The 24,319-nt window shown below is 39.8% G+C and overlaps 1 protein-coding gene across 3 annotated transcripts in view; it reads left to right on the top strand.

The window, feature by feature from the left end:
- The window catches only part of ryk (receptor like tyrosine kinase), a 50,594-nt gene that overhangs the window by 18,977 nt on the left and 7,298 nt on the right, over positions 1-24,319 (top strand). Inside the window, exons 4-12 of one of the 3 annotated variants that reach the window (XM_038716699.1) lie at positions 669-800; positions 2,876-2,938; positions 3,492-3,630; positions 4,654-4,754; positions 7,719-7,802; positions 10,421-10,546; positions 20,751-20,837; positions 21,818-21,887; positions 22,732-22,864. In XM_038716699.1, coding sequence (XP_038572627.1) covers positions 669-800; positions 2,876-2,938; positions 3,492-3,630; positions 4,654-4,754; positions 7,719-7,802; positions 10,421-10,546; positions 20,751-20,837; positions 21,818-21,887; positions 22,732-22,864 — 935 coding nt within the window. Of the gene's footprint in view, positions 1-668; positions 801-2,875; positions 2,939-3,488; positions 3,631-4,653; positions 4,755-7,718; positions 7,803-10,420; positions 10,547-20,750; positions 20,838-21,817; positions 21,888-22,731; positions 22,865-24,319 lie in introns of all 3 variants that reach the window. The other 2 variants (XM_038716698.1, XM_038716700.1) reach the window with 2 other exon arrangements.

Genomic DNA, 24,319 nt, shown 5'->3' with positions numbered 1-24,319 from the left:
TGTTGAAATATTGTTGTAGCTACTATATCAAGTAGTCTTTGACATTTTGGGAGATAAACTTATTCACTTTCTGGCCGAGAGTTAGATGAGTAGATCAGTACCACTCTCACATCTGTCTGTTGAATATGACGCTGCCAGCACCTAGGTAGTTTAGCTTAGCACAAAGACTTGAACCAGGGTAAGAGTTCAAGAGGTAGCAAAATCTGGCGACTAGCAAGAAATAGGTGGGCATATAACCTACAGTAAAACAGCGAAGTGTACTTTTTACCATATTGATTGGAGAGCTTTATGGTGCTGGTGGGGTGAATTTAAGTGTATTTCCCAAAATGTTGAACCTTTGCTTTAAACTTTTTCCTTAAGGAATTAATTTAACCATTTTTTAAATTTCTGACAAAACTATAACGTAAAATTGTATATATTGCATAGATTTTAACATAAAAAGTGAGAGGTGATTCATCATCACAGCTTTGATCAATTTAATAGACATTGGTGATAAAGTTGTATACAACATTGTAAGAATTTCACGATGCTGAACAAAATTGTTTAAAGCCTGCATTTATATATTTATGTATTAATCTTACCAGTTCACTGATATCATGCATTAAGTTTCTATAAATGAGGTGTGTGTGTGTGTGTGTGTGTGTGTGTGTGTGTGTGTGTGTCTACAGTCTTTAGAGTGGACCTCTTCTGTTCCGGCAAGGTAGATGGAGAAGCTGTTTTAACAGTGCAGCTCAACCTGACCATCCATGCCAACAACTACACAGTGCTCAACTTCAAAAGGAGGAAAATGTGCTATAAAAGTAAGTAATATATAATAACCAGCTAATAATCTCATCAAGAATGTAGTGCAGCCCAGCCTCACTGAAGGTTTTTTACCCCAAGGTTATCCAACTGTAGGCCTTTTTCATAGCAGACATCTTTACATGTCCTAGCAGGAAAGCACGGGTGTCATTAATAACAAATGATGGCTTTTACTCTTTCATCTTTAATGTTATTAGTAATTTGCTAATAGTAAAGTGCTTTTCCTGCTAGGATGTCTGAAAAGGCCTATTGGGTTGAACGCATACGCCTGTTATAATACTTAGATTAAATATTCTGGAAAAGAATATTTAATCTGTTCTACAGAGTGTGTGGAGAATGTGAGGGATTTGCCTGATTTTCGTCAGCTCTGTGTGTTTGATACAGAGTTACAGTGGGAGATGTAGAGACAGGTTTTAGTGTTCTGTGCTATTTTCAAACTGCCTGAAGATAATTACATGTGGCCGAGAGGCTTCTTGCCATACGCCCCGTGGAAACAAATTTATTCCCATCTTATTTTGAGTATGAGCGAAATTAGCAGCCATAAGAGATTCTTTGTATGCCAGAGTGGTGCTCAAAATGTTGAGCAATCATACATGTCAAACTCTTAAGTTCTTGCATTGTACTTTTTAGTGCTATAGCAGAGGACAATGATGTGTGCTTGATGTTTTATAATCGCACCCTTAGCCTATTGACGTTCAAAATGTCTTTGAACTACTGGAACTCTTCAAGGAACCCAGAAGCCTTTGTAGGAAGTCAGGAGCTAACTTATAAGACATCTTTCTGGTTGTTGTTCCTGGCCCTCTAACAAAGTCACAGTTATATAACTCATCATTCATCTATTCTATTCTGTGTTATTCTCCTCTAATGAGAAATAGAAATTTAAATCTTAATTCATAGTTTTTACTTAAGACGCAGAAAACAACACTCAGCAGATCCTCACTACTTTGGAGATGTTTCGGGATTTTGCCTTTCTGATGGTATTAATTTCCTTTAAGGCTTCTGCGCTTTTTCTTTTAACAGTGGGAACATTAAGACATCACAGACACACATCTTTAAATTACATACTGTAAAACTTCAATGAAAAGCTGAGTCCAAGTGAGATGTCTGTTCCTTTTATGCCTCGTCTGGTTTTTATAGTAATAGTAGTAGTAAGCTCTTTGGATGTATAAAACCTCTTACAGCCCACCGGGATGCCCGCTTCAGCTATGCTGCTTACAAATATAAATGTTTAAACTTCTGTCTATATGGACATGCTACCCTTTTTACAGAAGCCATGAGCACCAAAATATAATTCATTCAGATTTATTGGCATGAAATGGTAAAACTAGAGAGACAATAAAGAAGTGGTGACTCTCTACCTTTCGATAGCAGTTCCAAATATGTGTTCAATCCCCAATTATTTAAATTCCTTCAGTCCATAAGGGCGGTTTTTCACAAAAATTAACCCAAGTTGTAATAACTACGGCAACCTTTGGCTTTCATTCTGTCTTTGAAACAGGGCTGTTTTTTCTCTCTCTTTGTGCATGAGATTAGCCGAGATGCGCTGCCTCTCGAAGCTAGATCAAAGGAGTGATTCATAAATGATATTGTTGTTATTCAATAACCTAATTTGTATACAAGTAATAATAACACTGATTTGAATGAACAATGTATTTTCCGCTCTTTGCTGAGTAAGGAATTAAAGGCCCTGGTTCTAAATCTATGCAGGTTGAGTGAAAGTCCCGGCTACTAATTGAAGTGTTGCCGTACACCATTTTGACTTCATCCTTCAACCGTGTTTATTATGTTGTATGCAAAAATGATATCTCGCACTTAGCTGTGGCTTTTTAATGTAACGTCGGTCTTCTTTGTTTTAGACTTCATGAGATGTGGTGGAAATGCATGTCTCTTTATTTCCTGGGTCTGTGTGATGAGAAATTACTATTTCGACCTAATGCATTAGTGTCATTAAATACAGGAGCTTGTTTTGTTTTTTCCTTTCAGTATTACATACTGCACTGAATATCGTAGATATGTGAATGAAGTTTGACACTGGAGTTAGTATAATTCCATTTCCTTCTTCCTTTGTGAACAGGAATAGAAGCTGACCCAAAGATTCCCATTCCTCTCAACAATAACACTCTTCCACGGCCTGACTGTAAGTAATCTCACCTCCACATCATGCTCTACTTATCCCTGTCTAGCAGCTCCATGTATTGTCTATCATAGGTGCCATCATCCTGATAAGATGGAGGCTCTCTCTATAAGAGTGCACATTAGTCAAACTTTCCATAACCAAGTCGTATGATTTCAGAGCCAAAGAGAAGGATTCTTTCTCCCATTGAAGTGCACTCTCTCAGCCCCCATCCCCTGGAGTGGTTGTCCTCTTCCAGTGGGATTTATTCAGACTTATTAAGGTTGTCTCCCTTCTGCCTGGGTAGGTCCAAGGAACCTGGGGCCCTCAGAGGCTTTTAGAGAGGTGATGAGAAAAGCTCTCAGACACTGGATCCTGGCCACACACTCTATTATTTCAGGCCTCCATTAAGCCTAAGTGGTGGAGCCCTTAGAGCTTCTCCCCTTCTCACTCATGTCTTTATCTCAGTGTCTTACTTCGTATTTTTGTTCTGATTCTTTCATAATAGCAATCGCTTTTGAAGAATTTTGTCTTTGCTGTGTGTGATTGTTAATGTGTGGCTTGTTTTCATCAGTAGATGGTGTGTCCACCCCCACCACCTCCACCCAGGTGTTCTATATAAGCGTGAGCGTCTGCTGTATTGTCATCTTCCTCGTGGCCATCATCCTGGCCATACTGCACCTGCACAGCATGAAGAGAGTGGAGATGGAGGACAGGTTTGTTTCTTTAGTTTGTCCCAGATCCAGACAGACCATAGTGATTGTCTTATATCAACTAAGCAAAGTACACCTACTATATTGAAACTGATGAAAATCTGCACACAGCAGCAGCAGATTTACTGCCTTTGATCTGTCACCTGAAAAAGTTATTTTTGTGTTTTCTGCAGTATACTGCTGTTCAAAGACCAACAAAAATAGGTCATCTCAACAGAAAGGATTATATCAAGTTGAATCCTGTGCTTGTTGCTCAGTTTCTGTTATCCAGATGGCTGTAGGCAGCTATGCAGGGTGTCAGATATCGATACAGGGGAAAACAGGCACCCTGTAAAACCACAACATTTCTTTTTTACTCTTCGGCTTTGGAAAGGATTAAACAAAAGAGACACAATGATTAATCAAGAAAATAATCGTTTGGTTTGTGGATAATGAAAATCTAAAACATTTCAGCCCTAGTATTTTTAAGTTGGTCTGTAATGTAGTTAAGAATGCCGAGAGCAGGAGCTGGATGTACAAGCGGTCTGTAATAGCAAAGTTAGCCTTGTTATAACATAAGTATTAAGTACGTGGATATTTACACATGCATTAAATTTGTTGCACCACACACAGGAGAGTAGAGACTAGTAGTAGAGACTAGTTGTTATTAAATATTTAACCTACTAAATGCCAGGTGTAAATGTTCTCACTGAACCACCTGACAAAACTCAGTCTTACCTACATTTGCAAAGAATTGCCAGCGGTTAAGTTTCATACTGTACGTTGTTTGGCCTCTGAAAACTGTTGGGAAGTTATGATGCTGCAGTGAGTTAGTGTTAACATAGTTTTGATTAATGGTGTTTTCAGATCTTTTAATGATGCACAACCTGATTTTAATAAATCTCTGTTATGAAACTAGCTTGTAGTTACTAAGAACATAAGAAGTACAACCCACGAACATAGTAATGGATTTACCAATTGCTGTTGCAACCCAGTCTTAAGTGCGCTTGATAACTTCTCCGTGTCCGCCCTCTCTATGTCTTTCAGTGTGAGTGACAGTGGAAGCTCGCAGGGCCTGTCTCAGCCGTCCACCCAGACCACACAGTACCTGAGGGCTGACACTCCAAACAACGCTGCCCCTGTCACCAGTAAGAGATTTTACTCCCTCTCACAACAACGTTACCCTAAGGCAAACAGTGACACGATGCAACATTAGTTAATTTTTAAAACATCAGAAAAAAACGTGTGGAGGTCATTTGCTTACAAGATAGAACATTAGAAATGCTTAGGCAAGGCAAGGTAAATTTATTTATATAGCACCTTCCAAACACTACAGTCATTCAAAGTGCTTTACAGACACAAAGATGCAAAAACAGATACAAAGGTACTTTATGCTGCTTAGGAACATTTAGTCTGATTCAGTCATAGTTGTTTTTTTTCTCTCCTCACACTGGCATCTGTAAATGTGCATGCTTCTCTAAATTAAATAATCAACAGTGAATGACTTAAGTACCTTAACTAGTATCATAAGATTGTAATGAAGAACATAGTTCATGTAGTGATGTTCCCCCCTTTTTTTTTTTGTCGCTACTACCCTTGTGACCTATTACTGTCTGAGCAAATGTGCTCGCCATGTGCTTCGATGTTCAACAGTTAGAAAAGTACAAGCAGTCTTTTATTTTGGAATTGGCAGAAACTGATCTGCTCTAAATGAATTGATGTAAATATAGAACATAGTGGGAAATGCAGAGATGCACTAAAGTTTTTAGTCAGGGCTCAGTCTAACATTATACTTGCCTAGAACATACTCACCTTTGCCATTTAATATCTTACCAGTTTGACAGTGGATTATACAGTAAGTGAATCTCAGCTCTAGCACATTTGCTCCAGTAGAGTTCTTTGTTAGTTGTTGTTGGTGGTGGTGTTAGGTGACAGTATGATTACTCACCCAGCACTATATTTTACGTGAGATAAGATTGTTTTCCATCTCTCATCTAATAGTCCATTTAACCTTTTTCTATACCTGACCATAATGCACCTTCTAGCTATTGCATATTGTAAACCAACTACAGACTACATTTGTGGCCTGCTCATGCCTTTTGTGATCCAGCAATAAACAAATTTTAATAGTCAATTCCATTTTAAAGGAATAGTTAAACGTATTTTAACTTTCTGGCAGATAGTTAAATAAGAAGACCAATGTCCAATGGGAACAAATCTCAGCACATCTTAAGATGTGTAATTAACAAGTTAGATCTTGTTTGTTTAATTCGCACAAAAACCAAACACAAAATGTAATATGTAAATATAAATGTAGAAATTTGGCATTTAACTGGTTGCTTAGGGGTTTCTAGATGACTAATTTCACTGCTGAAATTATGAACCAACACCATTAAAATGTATTTACAAGCAGAAATAAAGTGAAATGATAATGTAAACAATGGTACGATAAGGCACTTTCCTGCCTGTAAAAATTCATAATGCACATTTAGTGTCCAGTAACTTAAAAAAAGAAACATTTTAACCTGAATCCAACGAAGGTTAAAGTCATAGGCAACTGGACTTGGTTGAAGATACTGGATACTTCTTCAGTTCTGACTGACTGGCAGGGAAACTAAGGAAAAATAGCTGAGTTTCCCTGCCAGTCAGTCAGAACTGAAGAAGTCCTTTGGATGAGGGACGAAACGTCTTCCAGTATCTTCAACCAAGTCCAGTTGCCCTTGACTTTAACCTTCGTTGGATAACTATGACCTGGATGACTGAGAATCTTCATAGACATTTTAACCTGAAATAATTATTACAGTCCCAGGCAGATCCATTTCCCTTGGAATGTCAGAGACATTTTGTAATTACATAATAGCGTGACCAGGCTTCCAAAACAGATTTTCTCTAAATGTTCATGTTATAGCATCCCATGCAAAGTAATCCACAGGCTTATTTTCCTCCACATGCAGTTTTGTAGTCAAGCAGCTGTTCATACTACCTATGGGAAGATCTATCTGTGGAGAGAATCAAACATTTGACTGTAATCACCTTTAAGAAATAATGTTGACATTAATGTTTATCTCATTGAAACATTTATGTCTATGGTTCATTTTGGAACCCACTAGAAAAGCACCCCAGATGTCTTTGTCCTCTATTATCAGCACCTGATCCTTCACTGCCCTCTTGTGGGTACAACCCACATGTCACCCTCTGTGCTGTTTGACCCACTTGCCTTTTTCTTATGTCTTATGCTTTGCTGAATGTGATTATTACCATCCACCCATTTTGTTTTGCCCAACTCCTGATGGGCAGATTTACCAGCCTTGCGAACATGCCTGGTTTGAATGCTGTTATGTAAATGAGCTGAAACTACAGCATACAGTGCGTCCGGATAGTATTCACAGCGCTTAACTTTTTCCACATTTTGTTATGTTACAGCCTTATTCCAAAATGGATGAAATTCATTATTTTCCTCAAAATTCTACAAACAATACCACACAATGAAAATGTGAAAGAAGTTTGTTTGAAATCTTGCAAATTTATAAAAAAAATTTAAAAATGTACATGTAAATAAGTTTTCACAGCCTTTGCCACGACACTCAAAATTGAGCTCAGGTGCATCCTGTTTCCGCTCATCCTTGAGATGTTTCTACAACTTCATTGGAGTCCATCTGTGGTAAATTCAGTTGATTGGACATGATTTGTAGAGGCAAACACCTAGAAGGTCCCACAGTTAACAGTGCATGTCAGAGCACAAACTAAGCCATGAAGGCCAAGGAATTGTCTGTAACATTGTATCGATCCACAGATCTGGGGAAGGGTACGGAAACATTTCTGCAGCATCAAAGGTCCCAATGAATAAATTTGCAAAGATTTCAAAGAAACTTCTTTCAAGTTGTCTTTATAGGGTACTGTTTTTGAGGAATTAATGATTTTCATTAATTTTTTAATAAGGCTGTAACATAACAAGATGTGGAAAAAGTGAAGCGCTGTGAATACTTCCCGGATTATGCACTGCACATGCATTCATTCAGGTCATGTTGTAATTTGAGTGAGCTATCCACTAAATCACTTCTTTCTCGCTCTCTCCCACCCTCCACACCCTCACCCTCTCCACTTGTCATCAGACAATCACCCTGGTTCTGCACCCATACTCCAGCTTGCTGTCTCCTCCTTCCAAAACCCCGGTGCTCCCCCTCATGAAACCAAAAGTAAGTTCCAGTGAAGCCTCTGAGACGACTTAAGACTCAGAACTGTAATAATGTTTTGTCGTCGTGCGCACTGTAATAATGAACATTTGCACTTTAACCATGTTTTGTCCATAAGTTTAATTACAATTTTATGCTGCTTGGATAAATATTGTATATTGTTGCATGCCTGTATCCTTATGTCCTGCTTCTAGTTAGATCATTGTGAGCAGTAGGGTAAATGTGCATATATAGAAATTCCTCTTGGCTGGTTCAAGCCCCATAATCATGGCCCTGCGCTCTGTCATCTTTACTTGTTGTGCTGTGTGTTGTAAGTTACACAGATACTTATTTAGGCATTTGGAATTGAACAGACAAGTCACAGAAATGCGCTATAAAATAGTGTTAAAACAATATATGATGATGTTGATTATTTCGATAAATGGATCCAAAGAAAATGGTCATAAATGTTGATAAATGATTCATCAGTTAAATCATTTTGAATAATAAAATAACTAAAGAAATGTTGAGCGTCAACTAAATTTGAATATCTTTGGTTTTGGATAAATGGCACTTTTGCAGTTTGACCTCTGGGGGGCAGCATTGACCTGTACTGTGTTACTACTCACTGTACAGTTTACACACTACAGCAGAGATTTAAACTTTCAAAGTACCTTATTATTTAGACCCACCGGGCACTTTATTAGGTACATCTGTTCAATTGCTTGTTAACCCAAATAGCTACTCAGCCAATCACATGGCAGCAACTCAATGCATTTAGGCATGTAGACATGGTCAAGACAACTTGCTTAAATTCTAACCGAGCATCAGAACGGGGAAGAAAGGGGCTTTAAACGACTTTGATCGTGGCATGTTTGTTGGTGCCAGATGGGCTGGTCTGAGTGTTTCAGAAAATGCTGATCTACTGGGATTTTCACGCACAGCCATCTCTAGTGTTTACAGAGAATCCTCCGAAAAAGAGAAAATACCCAGAGAGCTGCAGTTGTGTGGACGAAAATGCCTTTTTGATGTCAGACGAAAAAGGGCAGACTGGTCTGAGATTACAGAAAGGCAACAGTAACTCAAATAACCACTTGTTACAACCAAGATGTGCAGAATACCACCTCTGAACGCATATCATGTCAAACCTTAAAGCAGATGGGCTACGGCTGCAGAAGACCACACCGGGTGACACTCCTGTCAGCTAAGAACAGGAAACTGAGGCTACAATTCACACAGGCTCACCAAAATTGGGGACCAGAAGATTAGAAAAATGTTGCCTGATCTGATGAGTCTCAATTTCAGATGTGATATTCAGATGGTAGGGTCAGAATTTAGCATTAAAAACATGAAAGCATCCATCCCGCCTTGTATCAACAGTTCAGGCAGCTGGTGGTGGTGTAATGGTGTGAGGGATATTTTCTTGGCACACTTTGGGCCCCTTAGTACCAACTAAGAATCGTTTAGATGCGACAGCCTACCTGAGTATTGTTCCTGACCATGTCCACCCCTTTATGACCACAGTGTGCCCATCTTCTGATGGCCACTTCCAGCATGATAATGCACCACGTCACAAAGCTCAAATCATCTCAAACTGGTTTCTTGAACATGACAATGAGTTCGCTGCCCTCCAATGGCCTCCACAGTCACCAGATCTCAATCCAATAGAGCACCTTCAAACACATCATGGATGTGCAGCTGTCAAATCTGCTGCAACTGCGTGATGCTATCATGTCAATATGGACCAAAGTCTCTGAGGAATGTTTCCAACAACTTGCTGAAAGTATGCCACAAAGAATTAAGGCAGTTCTGAAGGCAAAGGGGGTCCAACCCGGTACTAGCATGGTGTACCTAATAAAGTGGACGGTGAGTGTGTGTTTCAACCGAGATGGGATCTGTTTTTGACAATAAAGCCTCATGCTTCATTCTCACCCATCAAACTCACAACTGAGGGTAAGTATTGGATGTAGAAGAAAAAGAAGAGACTGTTGTCTCCTGTAAGCAGATGGACAGTCATGGCCACCAACTTTATCTGGAGGTTGTGTATCAGTGAGTTTTCCATTGTCTCCTTTCATCCACTGGTTTATCTACAGGCTGTTTAAGCAACTGGACACAGTTCAGCCTTGCAGAGTCCTCCTGGGTAGCAGTAAGCTGCAGACATCACTGACATGTTGTGAACTCATCTGTTGATATAAAGGGGTCGTGTTTGCACTCTGTTTGTTCATCTGTGTGCGAATGCTGTGGGGAACGCTCTGTGTGTGTGTGTGTGTGTGTGTGTGTGTGTAATTTGTGTCAAAACTCACTCCTACCTCAGTAAGTCAGCAGCTAATAACAGTGAGTACATGGGAAGGTTATGTAATGGAAGTGGAAGTGATGTAAAGCAGGCCTTCGCATGAAGTTGCTTTGATGCAACATTTGCAACGTACTGTACACGTCTTGCTGACTATGTTTCTTGAAATTGCTAAAATTCTTTGAATTCATATGAGGATTCTGTGTGTTTTTTACAAGAAGCATTTCTGTGAATAACACGTGGCTCTGACCGATGTTCCCTGTGTTGTTTTGTAGTGTTAATCAGGGTTTACTGACTGCTCAATCCTTTTCAACTGTGTTTTATTATGGGTCTGTTTTCTCCATCCCTGCAGGCTACCCATCTCTGCGCATAGAGAAGAATGACCTGAGGAGTGTTACTCTAATGGAGGCAAAAGCTAAAGTGAAAGACATTGCCATCTCAAGGGAGAGAGTCACACTACGAGATGTCTTGCATGAAGGTATTTGTATCTCTTGCTCCCTTTTTCTTTTTTTCTCTGTATCTCTTTACTCTTTCTTTCTCCTAAAGAAGCTCCCAAATGACTTTTGTGTCCTTCAAAAAGGGGTGAACATTATCTCAAGAATCCGAAAAGGTGACCACACCTTCAGAACTCTGCTCTTGGCTCTTCAAAGTATCTGATCACAGGTTGTGTCATGTGGAGTGGTTAACATTTTATTAAGTTCTGAGAATTACTCTTTATAATTCTCTGAAGACCCAACAAAAGTCAAAAAAAGGATCTCTATCTTCCGAGCAATCAGCAAATTGAAGGAAGAGCTACTTGCCAAAATTGTCAAAATGCTGTGTTTTACGAGTTAAATATCTTGACATTTGTTTGGGAATATTTATATATTTTAGAATTTTCTAATCCCATACCCTCCCTATTAATTATACAAGAGAAGAAATCAATGACATGACATTGACTAAATTAAATGTAAAATAAAATAAATTCAGGACAAGTATTAAATAAGAAAGACGCACATTTAAAGCTGGTGTAAGCAATTTATTTATCTACATCCTGACAACAATCATTACAATCAAATTCTGTGACACAGAAATGAAAGAAATCTGGTATCTGTGGCAGGACTGTAATAAGCACTTATTGGCCTACAAGACCTCACTCCACTATTGCTCAGTGATACCTCATATATAATGTTCATGGTTACCCTAGTTTCATCCATCCATCATCAACCGCTTATCCTGCATACAGGGTCGCGGGGGGCTGGAGCCAATCCCAGCTGACATTGGGCGAAAGGCGGGGTCGCCAGTCCATCAGAGGGCCACACATAGACAAACAACCACTCACACTCACATTCACACCTAAGGACAATTTTAGAGACACCAATTAACCTAGCCTGCATCTCTTTGGGTTGTGGGAGAAAGCCGGAGCACCTGCAGAGAACCCACCTTCTTGCTGTGAGGCGACAGTGCTAACCACTGCACCACCGCGCCGCCCTCCCTAGTTTCATTTATAACATATTTTTGGTTTTATGCGTTTCCATTGTTATTGACGTGTTCCAAAAATGAACATTTTATCAAAATAAATGTTACTTCTACCTGCAACTTATTAAATTTAGTTGTGATGATCTTTTGCCTGTCATGCGCGATCACATGCTTGGATATCATCCATCCATCTATCCATTCCTTCCTCCCGTAATTTAGATCATGTGCACTTACTGTAACCTGTCTGTGTAACGTCTCTGGCCGCTTTGCCCTTGTGTTGATAAATAATGAATAGGTCTATCTGCGATTGTGTGATCATACCTGTAGACTTATGACTTGCTGTGAATTTCTGGATGACTATAGTTCTGTGCTTATTGTTAAAGTGTCTCTCTATGTTTTGATTTGTTGGTGTAAGCTGGTAAATTATGTCATCTGGGCATCTGGGGGAATTCTGTGGTCATTGCTTTGATTAATTTGGCGTTCAGGCAGCCGCTGTCCATGGTTTTGATGAAAGGCTGGTTTGTCCGGGCCCATGGAAAATATTTGCTCCGGGGCCCCGCATTACTTCGTTACGCTGCTGTGCCTACCTGCGTGCACTCTGTCCGTGCACTTATTGCAAATGAAAATGTGTTTTGGGTGAGTGACTTTAGAGGGAGGCCTGAAGGGAGGGGTGGGATTGTTTGTTAGTTCTCCAACATTACTGAAATGAAACAAAGTTTTTTTATGTAATTTATTACATTACATACATTAACTATTTTCTTCAGGCCTATGGGATAGTAGAACCCTGGAGACTAAAAAACCCCCAACTCCAGACAGTATACATTTTCCCCCCTGCACACTGATCATACTCGAGAATAGACTTCTTCATATTAGATAAGAGGCTCCTGCCTTTAGTCAGTTTCTATGATTTTGGAGAAATTGTCATGTCAGACCATAGTACAGCGTTAGATAATGACCATGTGGAAAATGAATCCCCTCATGCGATCGAATTGAAATTTATGGGAAGCCATGTAGGCATCCCTCAGAGGGCCAGTCATTTCCTGTACAGCAAGCATGAACAGAAGGAAGCCACACCGCTTAGATGACTAACCACCTTATTAAACAAATAGAAGAGAAACATGCAGCAACGCCCTCAGCAGACCTGTATAAGGAAAGGGTCCTGCCTACAGATAAGGCAGAAAAACTCCATTTAAAGTCTCACTATAATTATTATGAATTTGGCGAGTGCGTGCACACCAACTACGGCAGGCAGTAGCAGAAGCTTATATCTCAGAGATGAATGTTACGAAGGGCGCTATTAATCAACGGAAGATCAAGGGTCAGTTAAAAAAATCCTAGGAGCAATTGTATACATCTGAGGCTGTAAACAGAGTAAAATTGTTTCTTGAAAATAATAAACTGCCTACCCTGGATACTGGATAGTAGAGGAAAGAGAGCTAGGAGAGGTGCCATGCTGGCCCAGCATGGACTTAATTCTGCTCCTGAGGAGCCGGTCTGGGCAAAATGGGACTCGTGTTGACCAGACAACGGAATTCAGATTCACATTCAATCAAGCACTTGGCAGGTGGTCCATGTTCCAAGCTGCCAGCGCAAAACGAGATGAGAGGAGGTGGACTCTGTATTTTACATCGATGATGCTTGATGCTCAAATGCAGTAAAGGTGTTTCCCAAGTGTCAGACGGTTTATTTTGAGGATGAAACTTTCATATTATCATCTGGTTGCAGCTGTTTCCATTCACCCAGATGCAAATTCAAAAAACACAGTGAAATGTTTGCGGTATATATGTGTCTGTATATTTGTATAGAAATAACTGTATATATTGTCTTTTTTTTTTTAAATGTTACCGTATTTTAATATAAGCCTACACTTGATCATATGTGTGTGTGTAGCATGAAGGAACTACAAATTTCGGTTTGTCATGCAGACTTGTGCAGTATAATGACTAACAAACAACCTTGTACCTTGTACCTTGAAATATAGTGGGACATTAGACAGTGCTTTGCCTGTGGGGGAAATGCAAAGGGTAATCAGTAAAATAAAAAGCGATAACGCTCTGGGCCTTGATTGGTATATGAGTATTCAGCCAAGCTTTGCCCACTGCTATGTGAGGTATTTGCTAAGTCACTGAGCGAGGATCTTTGCCCCCCACAATGACAGAGGTAACTAACTAAGTAATCCCAAAGAAAGACCAATATGTCTGCTCAGGATCAGCTACAAGGTCTCAGCAAAAATGTTTGGAACAGGAACTGGCAGCCATTGTAACTCGTAAAATTGTGTGATTCACAATTACACAGTCTGAAATACATAATTACTTGTATTTACACCATACCTCATACAGTTTTAATACACATTAATAAGTTATAGGACGACTCTAGAGCACTTGTTAACCTTTCTGGCTGTCCGACCCCTTTTTGAGGTTGAAAATATTTTGCGCCAGAGCAGGCGCCCCCCCCGTTTGTCTATTTTCTTTTAAAGCAGATTTAAAACAAAAGACACAGACCTGTGAGTTGTGATCAAGTTTCTGCTATTATCACAGTTATTACTTACTACTATAACCAAAAATTACAGATCGCTGGCGCTATAGGCTAATCTTTGATTAGACTGACAGGACAGCTGATTCTGTGGTTGCCCAGCAACATGATAAAAATGCAGCGCTTTGCTCTTTTCTAAATTCAACCAAAAAAAAGGCATTGCTGTGCGCATCGCGTTGTCGAACCTGCAAAGCGCTTTCTGTCTGATCGGGGTCTGATTCTTCTTTGGTGTTAGCAGTTGACCTACTGGATTAAACGGTGCAAAATATTTACAGTGTCCATCCAAAGTGATTCCATTCACAACTATAGTCCGTCTATTTTATTTTTTTTTCTATAATTTTGTGTCTATAGAAGTATTTTCCCGACCCCCAGGTTAAGAACCACTGGTCCAAATAGCAAGCAGGTCCCTTATATGGGCATGCTCTCCATCAGACTTTGCTTGATTTTAGTTTTGAAGGTGGGTTAGGTGGGAAGGTTATTGTAAGTTTTAACAATTCATTCCACTCTATGGCTCCAGAGTACAAAAAAAGAGACCCTGCCCACCTTAGACTTGAACTTTCTAAGACTCAAGTTAGCAATCCTTGTTCTGGTGCTGTGACCAAGCACTTCCCCCATCTTCTTAAAATTGTTTGTAAAATAATTTGGTGCCCACGATATATTATCTAATAGACCACTGGTCGGCAATAGGAGGCCAGCTTACCTTGATAGTGGCAAAAAAATAATATTTATAGCGGCTGGTGCTGAATCAGATCTCAACAGCAAATGTTACTCATATAATCACTTCCTCTAAAGTTATTGTGCCTACAAAATAAAAGCGCAAGAACATTTTTGCAGTAGTACTTTATGTCATGTTCAGTTGAGAGCTTTTACTTTGAAAAGTTCTGAAAGAAATTTAAAAGAGTTTCTGGCTTGCTTGACACACCTCTGAAAAAGCCTGTCAGAAAATGTGGGACCGCAGATTGAGGAAAGCGGGAATTTCCTTTGCCTGGATATACTGGGGACATGAAAATAAGTGTCCACAGGTTGATGTGGACCAATCACCAGGATTTACACACTCCTGCACATGCTTAATTGTAATATGTAATACGATCTCGACACAATCAGTTAGTTGAATAAGGAAGAAGAAATACCAGCAGCAAGTGAGGATTGAACATACAACTCTCTGAACGGGAGTCCTGCGCACTACCAACTGAGCTAATCGCACACACAGTAAATGTTGGAATATAAATGGTCAATTGACGATGTTCTGGGACGCCATCTAATGACTTTGAAAAAGTTTGGCCTGATTCCAAACTTATTTGCAGACCCCTGTTATGAGTTATGAGTTAAGAGTATTACATGCAGCTCTTCTCGCCAATAGTGTGTTATCCAAATACTTTCGATTAAACAAGGGAACAAGACAGGGGTGCCCACTTTTTCCACTCTTGTTTGATAAAGCTAAATTTGACCTTCGGCACTGGTGCACCCTACACACACCCTAGCATGGAGCATCAATTCTGTAAAAATGTAATTTGTGCCTAGAGTCCTATTTTAATTCCAGACTATACCCTTTGGATCCAAAGCATTTTAAGGAGTTGGATAAACATACAGCCCTGCCAGAGCAAGACTGAAAACTGGCATCAAGGAGGCAAAGCCGGAAACACCAGCACAGACTGGAGAGAGACCTCACCACCAACACATGTGGTAGGCCATTAAAAACATCACATGCTACAAAAGCAGGAGCCCCTATCACGTGTGAGGCCACTAGCTAAAGACATTTTATGCTCTCTTTGATCTCAACATAGAGTCTGGGCCTGATAACATCCCTGCCCATGTGTACGAAAAACTTGTGCCAATCAGCTATTTGATGTTGTCAACATACCACTGTCACAGGAGAACGTGCTCACCTGCATCCAGACAGCCACTATCATTTCTGTATCTAAAAAGTATCTGCAGTGTCTAGTCTGAATGACTACCACACTCGCCTCTATTCTGATGCACTGATGATACTGGTTCTCCAACACATAAAAAACAACATCCCAGTCAACCTGGACATGATTTTTACACACCTTGAGAAAAACACCTACGTCAGAATGCTGTTTTCAGCTCAGCATTCAACACAATCTCCCCCATGAAACCGATTGGCAAACTTAGCACTCTGGGTTTATATACAGCGCTCTGGAACTGGATGTTGGACTTCCTTACAAACTGACCTTCTATATAATTGGAAATCTATCTTTCCTCACCAGTGCATACCTGCTGGGCTGAAGAGGTATTTATTGATTGATTTTTATGTTCTTAATAATATTTGTTACTAGTATTGTTACTATTCTTATTTCTGGCCAGTCTCCCAGGGGATGGGTGCAGATGTTGATATAATCTATAATATGTAAATTTAAACAACATTTGAATAAAGTAAAAAAAAAAAAAAGTTCTATAAGTAAAAGTGACAAATTGATCAAACAGCTCACCACAACTTATGTCATAGGAGTATTTGTATTTTATATCTAATATTCCATATTAATCGATATAATATGTTTTTATGTGTTTGCACTGCAACAATCCAAACAATTAAACATGTAAAGAAAAACTTCAAAAGTCTTGAGAGCAGCACAGGCACTTTGCCCCTGCATCATGCCCTGCCACTTTTTGGGTGAAAGCCAAACCCCCTAATTTGACTGGTGCTAAATGGAAAAATCCCAAGTCTTTCCCAATTTAACAGCATAAAATAAGAAAAACGTATTGCTTTTTATCTATTTAGGAGCCCAAATCCTTTGGCCAGTCAGGCAAACAATTATGTTATGTCGATGGCGATCAACGTGGACAATCCTTACATATACAACATCAGGAAAGTGACGTATGACTGCTCTCATCTATCGGATTGTGCAGTGACCCTGAAGCATCACATTGACAGAAGTATTCAGACCCAAAACTCGGTACTTAGTTGAAGCACTTTTGGCAGTGATTAGAGCCTCAAGTCTTTTGGGTATGACGTGACAAGCTTTGCACACCTGGATTTGAGGATTTTCTGCCATTCTTCCCTGCAGATCCTCTCAAGCTCTTTCAGGTTGGATGGGGACCCTCGGTGGACAGCCATACTTTCTGAATACAGCATATATAAACACATATCTCATGATTATTTGTCTTATGCTGAAAGAATGTTACATTTTCTGAACCGGGAGAGCAGAAGTTCTCCTAAGATCCCCAGTCTTACAACCTTTAAGAGCAAAGATCAAGAGTTTATTTGCATTAGCTAATGCTACTACAAACAAATAGAAGGGGGGATGCAACAATTAAGCCTATGATCATTTTGTTCATTTTTAAAATAAATTCCTTGAGGGTTTGCAGAGATGATATTCTGCTTATGATTTCAGTTTAATACTTTATTTTCTTTCTGTAAATCATTGAAAATTTCTAGTAGCAATAAATTGATAAAATTGATAAAATAAATTGAACAAATTTGAATATTGCTTCAGATAATGTTTAATACTGTAGCACTCAAACCCATGGTTTGGTTAATGTGGGCCTCATTTGTAATTGGATAGCATTTAATAATGTAAGCGTACAGGTGTACATGCACCCAAAAGCATTTAAAGCACTTTGTTGTCCAGTTGCCCAAACCCCCTCCTCTGGTGGTCAGAGATACATTTGGCCCCACTAGCAACCAAATGTAAGGTGTAGTCAGATACAGACACGCCTGTTTACAAGACACAAGTAATGCACTAGATTTTATGTTATATGTTGTGAGTGTGATAAAACTCCGTAAATCAAAGAGAGATTAGGCAGAGTAGTCTGAGGACAGGTCAAGTGCCTCCCTTGGTCTTGTTGATTTGCGCGAGCAGAACTCAACTTGGAGTTAACCTGTGAGAGCGAATGCCCTCCAGCACTTGCCAAGCAGAAGCTTTCACTTGCATGGTGACTGCTTAGTTCTGTATGGGATGGGAGAAAAAATCTATTCTTAGATGAATTGCGATGCATACGTAAAAGATTCTGAATCGATTATGTCAAAAATCGATTATTCAAATGTTAAATAATAAGGTAGCGTTGAAGGAACGCAAAAGGCAGAACTCTGAAGTGCGGAAGTGCAGCGCCCTGACAGTCTGTGGTGTGCACCTAACAGAGACCAGTGTTCCCTTGTGTTCAGCACACCTGCACTGCTTCAGAATGAATAACCTGCTTCCACCCTACTAAAATTGAACACTATCATTACTATCAATGGACAGCTTATATTCCCTGTCACGCTGTGTGAGCACGGCTACACTGACCGCTGTGCTGGCTCCGTGTGTCCTGTGCATGCGCAGCGGATGGGAGAGAGAGAGAGAGAGTGCGGCAGAAAGTGACGGTGAAAGTTAGCGGAGTTATTAGAGATATTGGCAGTACGTTTTCAGTCTGGCAGTAAACGTCCATCGTAGCTCACAGCGTGACCGTTAATAAGATGATAAAATAAGTCTGTAGTTTCCTCAACAGCTGGAAAGTGAAGGCGGTTAGCGCTAGCTAGCATCTCCCCTGTACTTTGGCTGCTATGTAACGCCAGCTAAATCAGAGTAAACGAAATGTTAATGTGAGCTGTATGTCATTACTACTTATTTGTCCAGGGTTGAGAAGTGTACAAGTTAAACTTGTGTACAGCTCTGTCCTGTACACATACTGTACATCCTGATACCAGTTAAATTATATTTCAGTTTTCAGAGCAGTCTGAAAACTGGTTATTAAGAGAAGAAGGTGGTGACCAGGAGGAGCTGTGGTTTATTTGTAAATTAGGGACGCAAGCTAGTCCTGTTTAAGCTACTTTTCTTTTCGTTTCTAATGTGCAAATTAAATGCATAGTAATTATCCAGAAATCCCGTAGAAAAAAATCAAGATGCGTCGATAATCGTTTTCTAGTTGCATGGCAGCCGTCTGAATCGTAATCGAATAGTGAGGTGCCCAAAGATTCCCACCCCTTCTCAGTTGCCATTTTTTCCTCTCCCTATGTTTTGTTTGTTACTCGCAGCTGCTTGTACAACTCTCACTTGTTTAATTTGTGCGCAATGACTGATATTGTGCAAGTAGCAGTTAATGTCTCTGCTTGTGAAAATAATACAATTTGCTTGTTAGTATGTTTTAACGGGCTCACAACTTATATCATAAATCTGACGCCGTATACAAGAGCCTCAGAATTGTTTAGATTTATTCTGTTACAAGTTTCCACTAGCAAGTGTTACCAGCTGCAAATCGTAACTATCGAGGTTACCACTTTGGGAAAAGGTGCAAGACAAATTCAGAAGTTGCTCCATAATGTTGTTGAGTCTGACGAGGTTAAAAATCTGTCAGGTGAAATCTAGATCCTGATGAACAGAGTTTCGTGCACAAACAGTTGATTTCTGTTTATTTTCAATAGCTTAATGAATGCGGAAATACAAGAATGTATATTTATTTTCTTTTTCCTGAACATCCTTATTATTCTTGTGTATTTGTGTGTCTGATAAAGGAGACGTGACCTAGGCCATTAATATGACTACTACTGTTGTTTTTTCTTGCAGTGTATGAGCATGCCTCATCAGATCAGTGTCAGTGAACACTTGCCGTGAACCTAAAATAGCTAAAGTTCATTCTTGCTGAGGCATATTACATATTGACAGGAAGCCTTAGATGTTGACATTTCTAAATCTCTCTCTCTCTGGCTTTATATCAAAGACAAACACAAGTGTTTGGGCTTCAGTTTGGCTCGATCAGTTTTTCTCGCTGGATTCTTTTGGAGACGATTCAGCATCGTAATGGAGTGATAGAGCTAAACAAGACTGTCCTTCACTTTCTGGAGATTTGCCCACACTGAGGTTTAGTGTGGCTGTGTGAATGATGTAATAGTTACCCAAGGCTGACTGCAACACAATGGAAGTGAAAAGTGTGGGTGTTCTGTTTTAAAATGCCACTTAAAGGTCTCTCTGGTGGTTTATGTGCATTGTTTCTGTCTAGAAATGAAATCAGAACATGGGCGGTACTCTGTTCAAAATTCGTATTAATTTACTTTAAAACACTATGTAATTTTGGTGTCAAACCTCATACACCAGATCCTGTATAAAAAATTACTGCAAAATAATATTAAAACCATGAGAGATAACGATTAAGAAATGACAAATACAAAACCTACAAGGCCATGTCTCTGTGGCCGTTGAACTCTGAGTTGGGATCTGTTTTTGGGAGCCAGCAGGTCCAGACAGGCTTGACAGAGAAGATAGGGGCGTGAGGGAGACAGTTACACACTAACCCTGTTGTTGTGCTTTGTCTCCTCTCCTGTTGAAACACTACGCAGAGCTAGCCTTAGGGCTCAGATTTTTTTTTTTTTTTTTGAGTTTATGTTGATGGTTTATCTTCTCAAATGGCATTTTACCTCAGTAAAGTCCTGGAGCAATGGGCTGACAGTTTAGACAAAGGAGATGATGAACGTGCTCACTTTGCCTTTCCACGCTGTATGTGTAAGTGATGTAAGGTCTTCTGAGCTCCAGTGAATCTTTCTTGTTTGGGCTCATGTCAGTGAGACAAGAGGCAATGCTGCCTAATCCCGTAAAGAGACAAAGCTTTTTAAGCAGAAGCCTGTCCATCTCTGTCCACAGATCAGTCGGGCGTGACGGCCTGTGAGTGAGGTGACATTTAGATGTTTGCGTGTGAGGCCTCTGGCTGTCTCTCTCCTGGCCTTTTCCTCAAATAAAAAACCTGTGGTTTGTCATTGACAGGTACGTTTGGCCGCATATTCCACGGCGTGCTGCTGGATGAAAAGGACCCCACTAAGGAAAAGCAGGTCTTTGTGAAGACAGTGAAAGGTATGCACTCCAACCCGGCTGCAGAGCACAGTTGAATGAATAGCTGTCAAAGAAATTTAGATATTGTCAAGGTGTGTGTGTTGTAAGTTTTTCCATTTTTCATTTTAATGTGCAACTCACCGTGGCTTTTCTAAGAATTTTCTAAGAATCTCGGTTTGGAAAGTGCACCCTGCAATGCTCAATTAATGTCACCAGACCGAAACTGTAGCATTGTAAATACTGTAAATTACTGTAACGCCAAAGACGTATGAAAAATGAAGAAGGCCGACGAAGGACTGAAACATAACAGTTCAGTTGAAAGTGTTCAATTATTGATTCCTTTTATTTATTGAGCCTCGTAGATTGTTATACAGTGTTTATCAGACATAGTAGGTGCTTTTGTAATGGCTTCAGCCGATGGCCATACATGGTTTCAATCCAGTAAACAGGCACGCACATTTGACAGGTAATGAATAATATGTGTTACTCATGCTACAGGGTTTGCATGCCAGAGAAAGGACTCCTTTATGTGAGACTGTCAGGTTCTTTGTTAACAGCATGTGTCAGCTTTGTCTGCTGGTTGCCTTCTGACCTCTCCATTCTCTCATGTTTACTCAGGGAGGGGTGGATACCACTCTGTGAACAATATCCTAATGCCAGTCTTGACTTTGTTAAAGTCTTTACTTCCTCCTCATGTACCTCTTGGGAAGGGAACAATACTGCTTTCCATAAGCACTAGATGATGGCAAAGCTGCATACACAGATTAAAAACTGGACCTCAGCGGGCTTGGCACAAGTTGGCTTTCCTCTGAAGTTTCCCACTACAAATGACTGTCCGCAGAGGAATCTGTGCAGGGAAACAAATAAAAAACCAACACTACATTAGAGTACAGAAATGAGATCATTAACTTTTCAACTTTGTTACTGCACAGGTCACTCAAGTTCTGCCAGATTGCTATTGTTTTTAAAATTAGATTTTGTGTCTGATAACCATTCTTCAGATCATGCGTCTGAGGTGCAGGTGACCATGATGTTGACTGAAAGTTGCAAGCTTCGTGGACTTCATCATAGGTGAGTTGAAGCAAACTATTTTTTGCAGCATTTGCTTTTTTTGGTCAAATATGTATCACATTGGGGAAAAATCTAAATTTAAAAGACATATTGCCAAAATTTAACCCCAAACATAACCCCGTTATGGTGTGCCTCTTAGACCACAAGGCCATTGTCACCCAAATATTAAACACAAAATTAACCTGAACTATACTTATGGGCTTATGTTGGTTTCTGTATTGTCATTGTTTTCCACTTGTGCAACAGTTTAGGTTTCTAATGTAGCAACAAAGATTCTGGTTTACTCCTATCCCAACACTGCATTAGGTCAGAGCAGTTCCTGTGGTCGTCTTTTAAATGGCTCGGTTTGAACACTGATGAAAGAAGACCACATTTTTACACATGGTCCACATACTGTAATGGAACAAAACATGTTTTCCGACATAAATGTAACACAATTTTCACACTCTAGCTTGCTCTGGTGTGGCTTTTTATAACACAATCATTTATTTCACCAAAAAGTGGTCTCCCTTTTGATACTGGAGTCACAGTCTGAATGCATTGAATTTAGTTTAAATTTACAGAAGCATCAGTTTATCCAGTTTTGCCCCAAATTTCTCAGGAGGCTTGGACTTTTCACTGTACTTTCTTTGTGTGGAAAAGATTGTCGTCATGTCTGCCCACTCCTTCCTGTTTCTTCTTTTTGAAGTCAGCAAGTTGATAAGATATTACTAACTTGCGGACAACTCCTCTGCCGAGGTCTGGCAATGGTTTGGATGCTAACATGTATTTTCTAAGAACCCCATATACGTGTGCACATTAACGTATTGATGCTCATTACGCTACCCTTTCTCTCCACTTTCAGAAATCTGTTGCCCATAAGTCATGTGTGTACAGAAGACGGAGAGAAGCCCATGGTGCTTTTGCCTTTCATGGCTTGGGGGAATCTCAAGCTGTTCCTACGGCAGTGCAAGCTAGCTGAGGCTAATAACCCACAGGTGAGGCTTCAACTCAGCATAGATGTAGTGGAGCTAAAACATGAGTCATCTATTAAGCTATTAAGATAAATGCCTCAGTGCAACTCATGTATGGCATTGGATGGAAATATTTATTAATCTATTAAAATAAATCCCCTAAATTGGAAGTCATATTCTATCTTAGAGTGACGCCTGAAAGAACATTTTGTGTGTTTGCAGCAATATACACCAAGTAACACCTACCAGTAACTACTGTTTACACTGTTATTAGAAGGAGTGTTGATATAGTTGTGAAGCAGGTGCTCAGGGCAAAGATTTTTATTCACTATGTTAAGACAATCAGGCTTTTGTACAGGTTAAAACCAGGGATCTTTGATGTGCTTGGCAAAGCCACAGCACAGATCCAACCAATCAATCAATCCCAAAATACAGATGTAGCAAACACTTTACAATGACAAGATGAAGCTTGCCATCTGTTTGCATGAATCAAAACCGCTTTGTAAAGTTTCAGGTAACACATTGGCACCTTCGTTCTCAGCAATCTCGTTATGTAGTTTTGGCTGTTGTAGGAGACAAAGACATAGTTATTAAGTTGTGCTGTTGCAATAAACATCAAGCTGTAAATCAGAAATGCGTCAGTATGGGGGGGGAGCACAATACCACAGTGTGGCATTCATTCTGAAAGTGAACATCTGGTTTGGAAGGTAGAACGGTGAGAGAAAAAACGCTGGAGTGTTGACCTTTTCCACAGTTGTCATTTTTCCACTGACAACCATCTGTTAAAGTTACTGTGCATGGTGGATACGGAGCTGTCTGGTACTAGCTACACACATCTTGCTTGAGTTGTTGACTTAAAATTTACTTATCTTTGTTCACTGGTTGCCAAGACTTTTTTTTGTGTTTGCGATTAATTAATTAAATTCTAAACTCTATCACACTGTCCACTGTCAGATAAGATTAAACAAACATTTCCACTCTGTGTGTCTGAGCCAGGGATTGGGCAACTGCCTGAATTAATTTGAATCCAAAAATATATGAATATACACATTAATGTATGATACTGTTGCTTCAGGAGCTCTCTTACAAGGCAAGGTTGACTTTTTACGCTACCTAGGCGGTTTATATACATCATTATAGGAGGTACCTTCACTTTGTTACTAGTCAGGTGTCTTTACTCTGCGCATTTCTAAGACTTTTTTCAGACACACCTGCTGGCCAAGACACTGTCCACAAGTCCTTCAGCTGCTCCAAGCACAAAAAAACAATTTTCTTTAATATCGACCTTTGAGTTAGGAACTGAGACGCTCATTCAACACTAATATAATCTGAAGCGTTTATACTGTGGAATCTACAGACATGTTAGCGGCTCTGTAGTTTGGCACAGTGGTGCTTTGAGGTAATCGCTAACGTCAGCATGCAAACATGCTCACAGTAACAAGACTAACATGCTGTTTAGCAGGTAATCATTTTTCCATT

The sequence above is a fragment of the Micropterus salmoides genome, unplaced genomic scaffold (assembly GCF_014851395.1).
Source record: "Micropterus salmoides isolate LMB-PRFRI ecotype aquatic unplaced genomic scaffold, ASM1485139v1 Ms_hic_scaffold_13, whole genome shotgun sequence".
NCBI classification, from domain to species: domain Eukaryota; kingdom Metazoa; phylum Chordata; class Actinopteri; order Centrarchiformes; family Centrarchidae; genus Micropterus; species Micropterus salmoides.
This window is presented reverse-complemented; position numbering and strand designations above follow the sequence as displayed.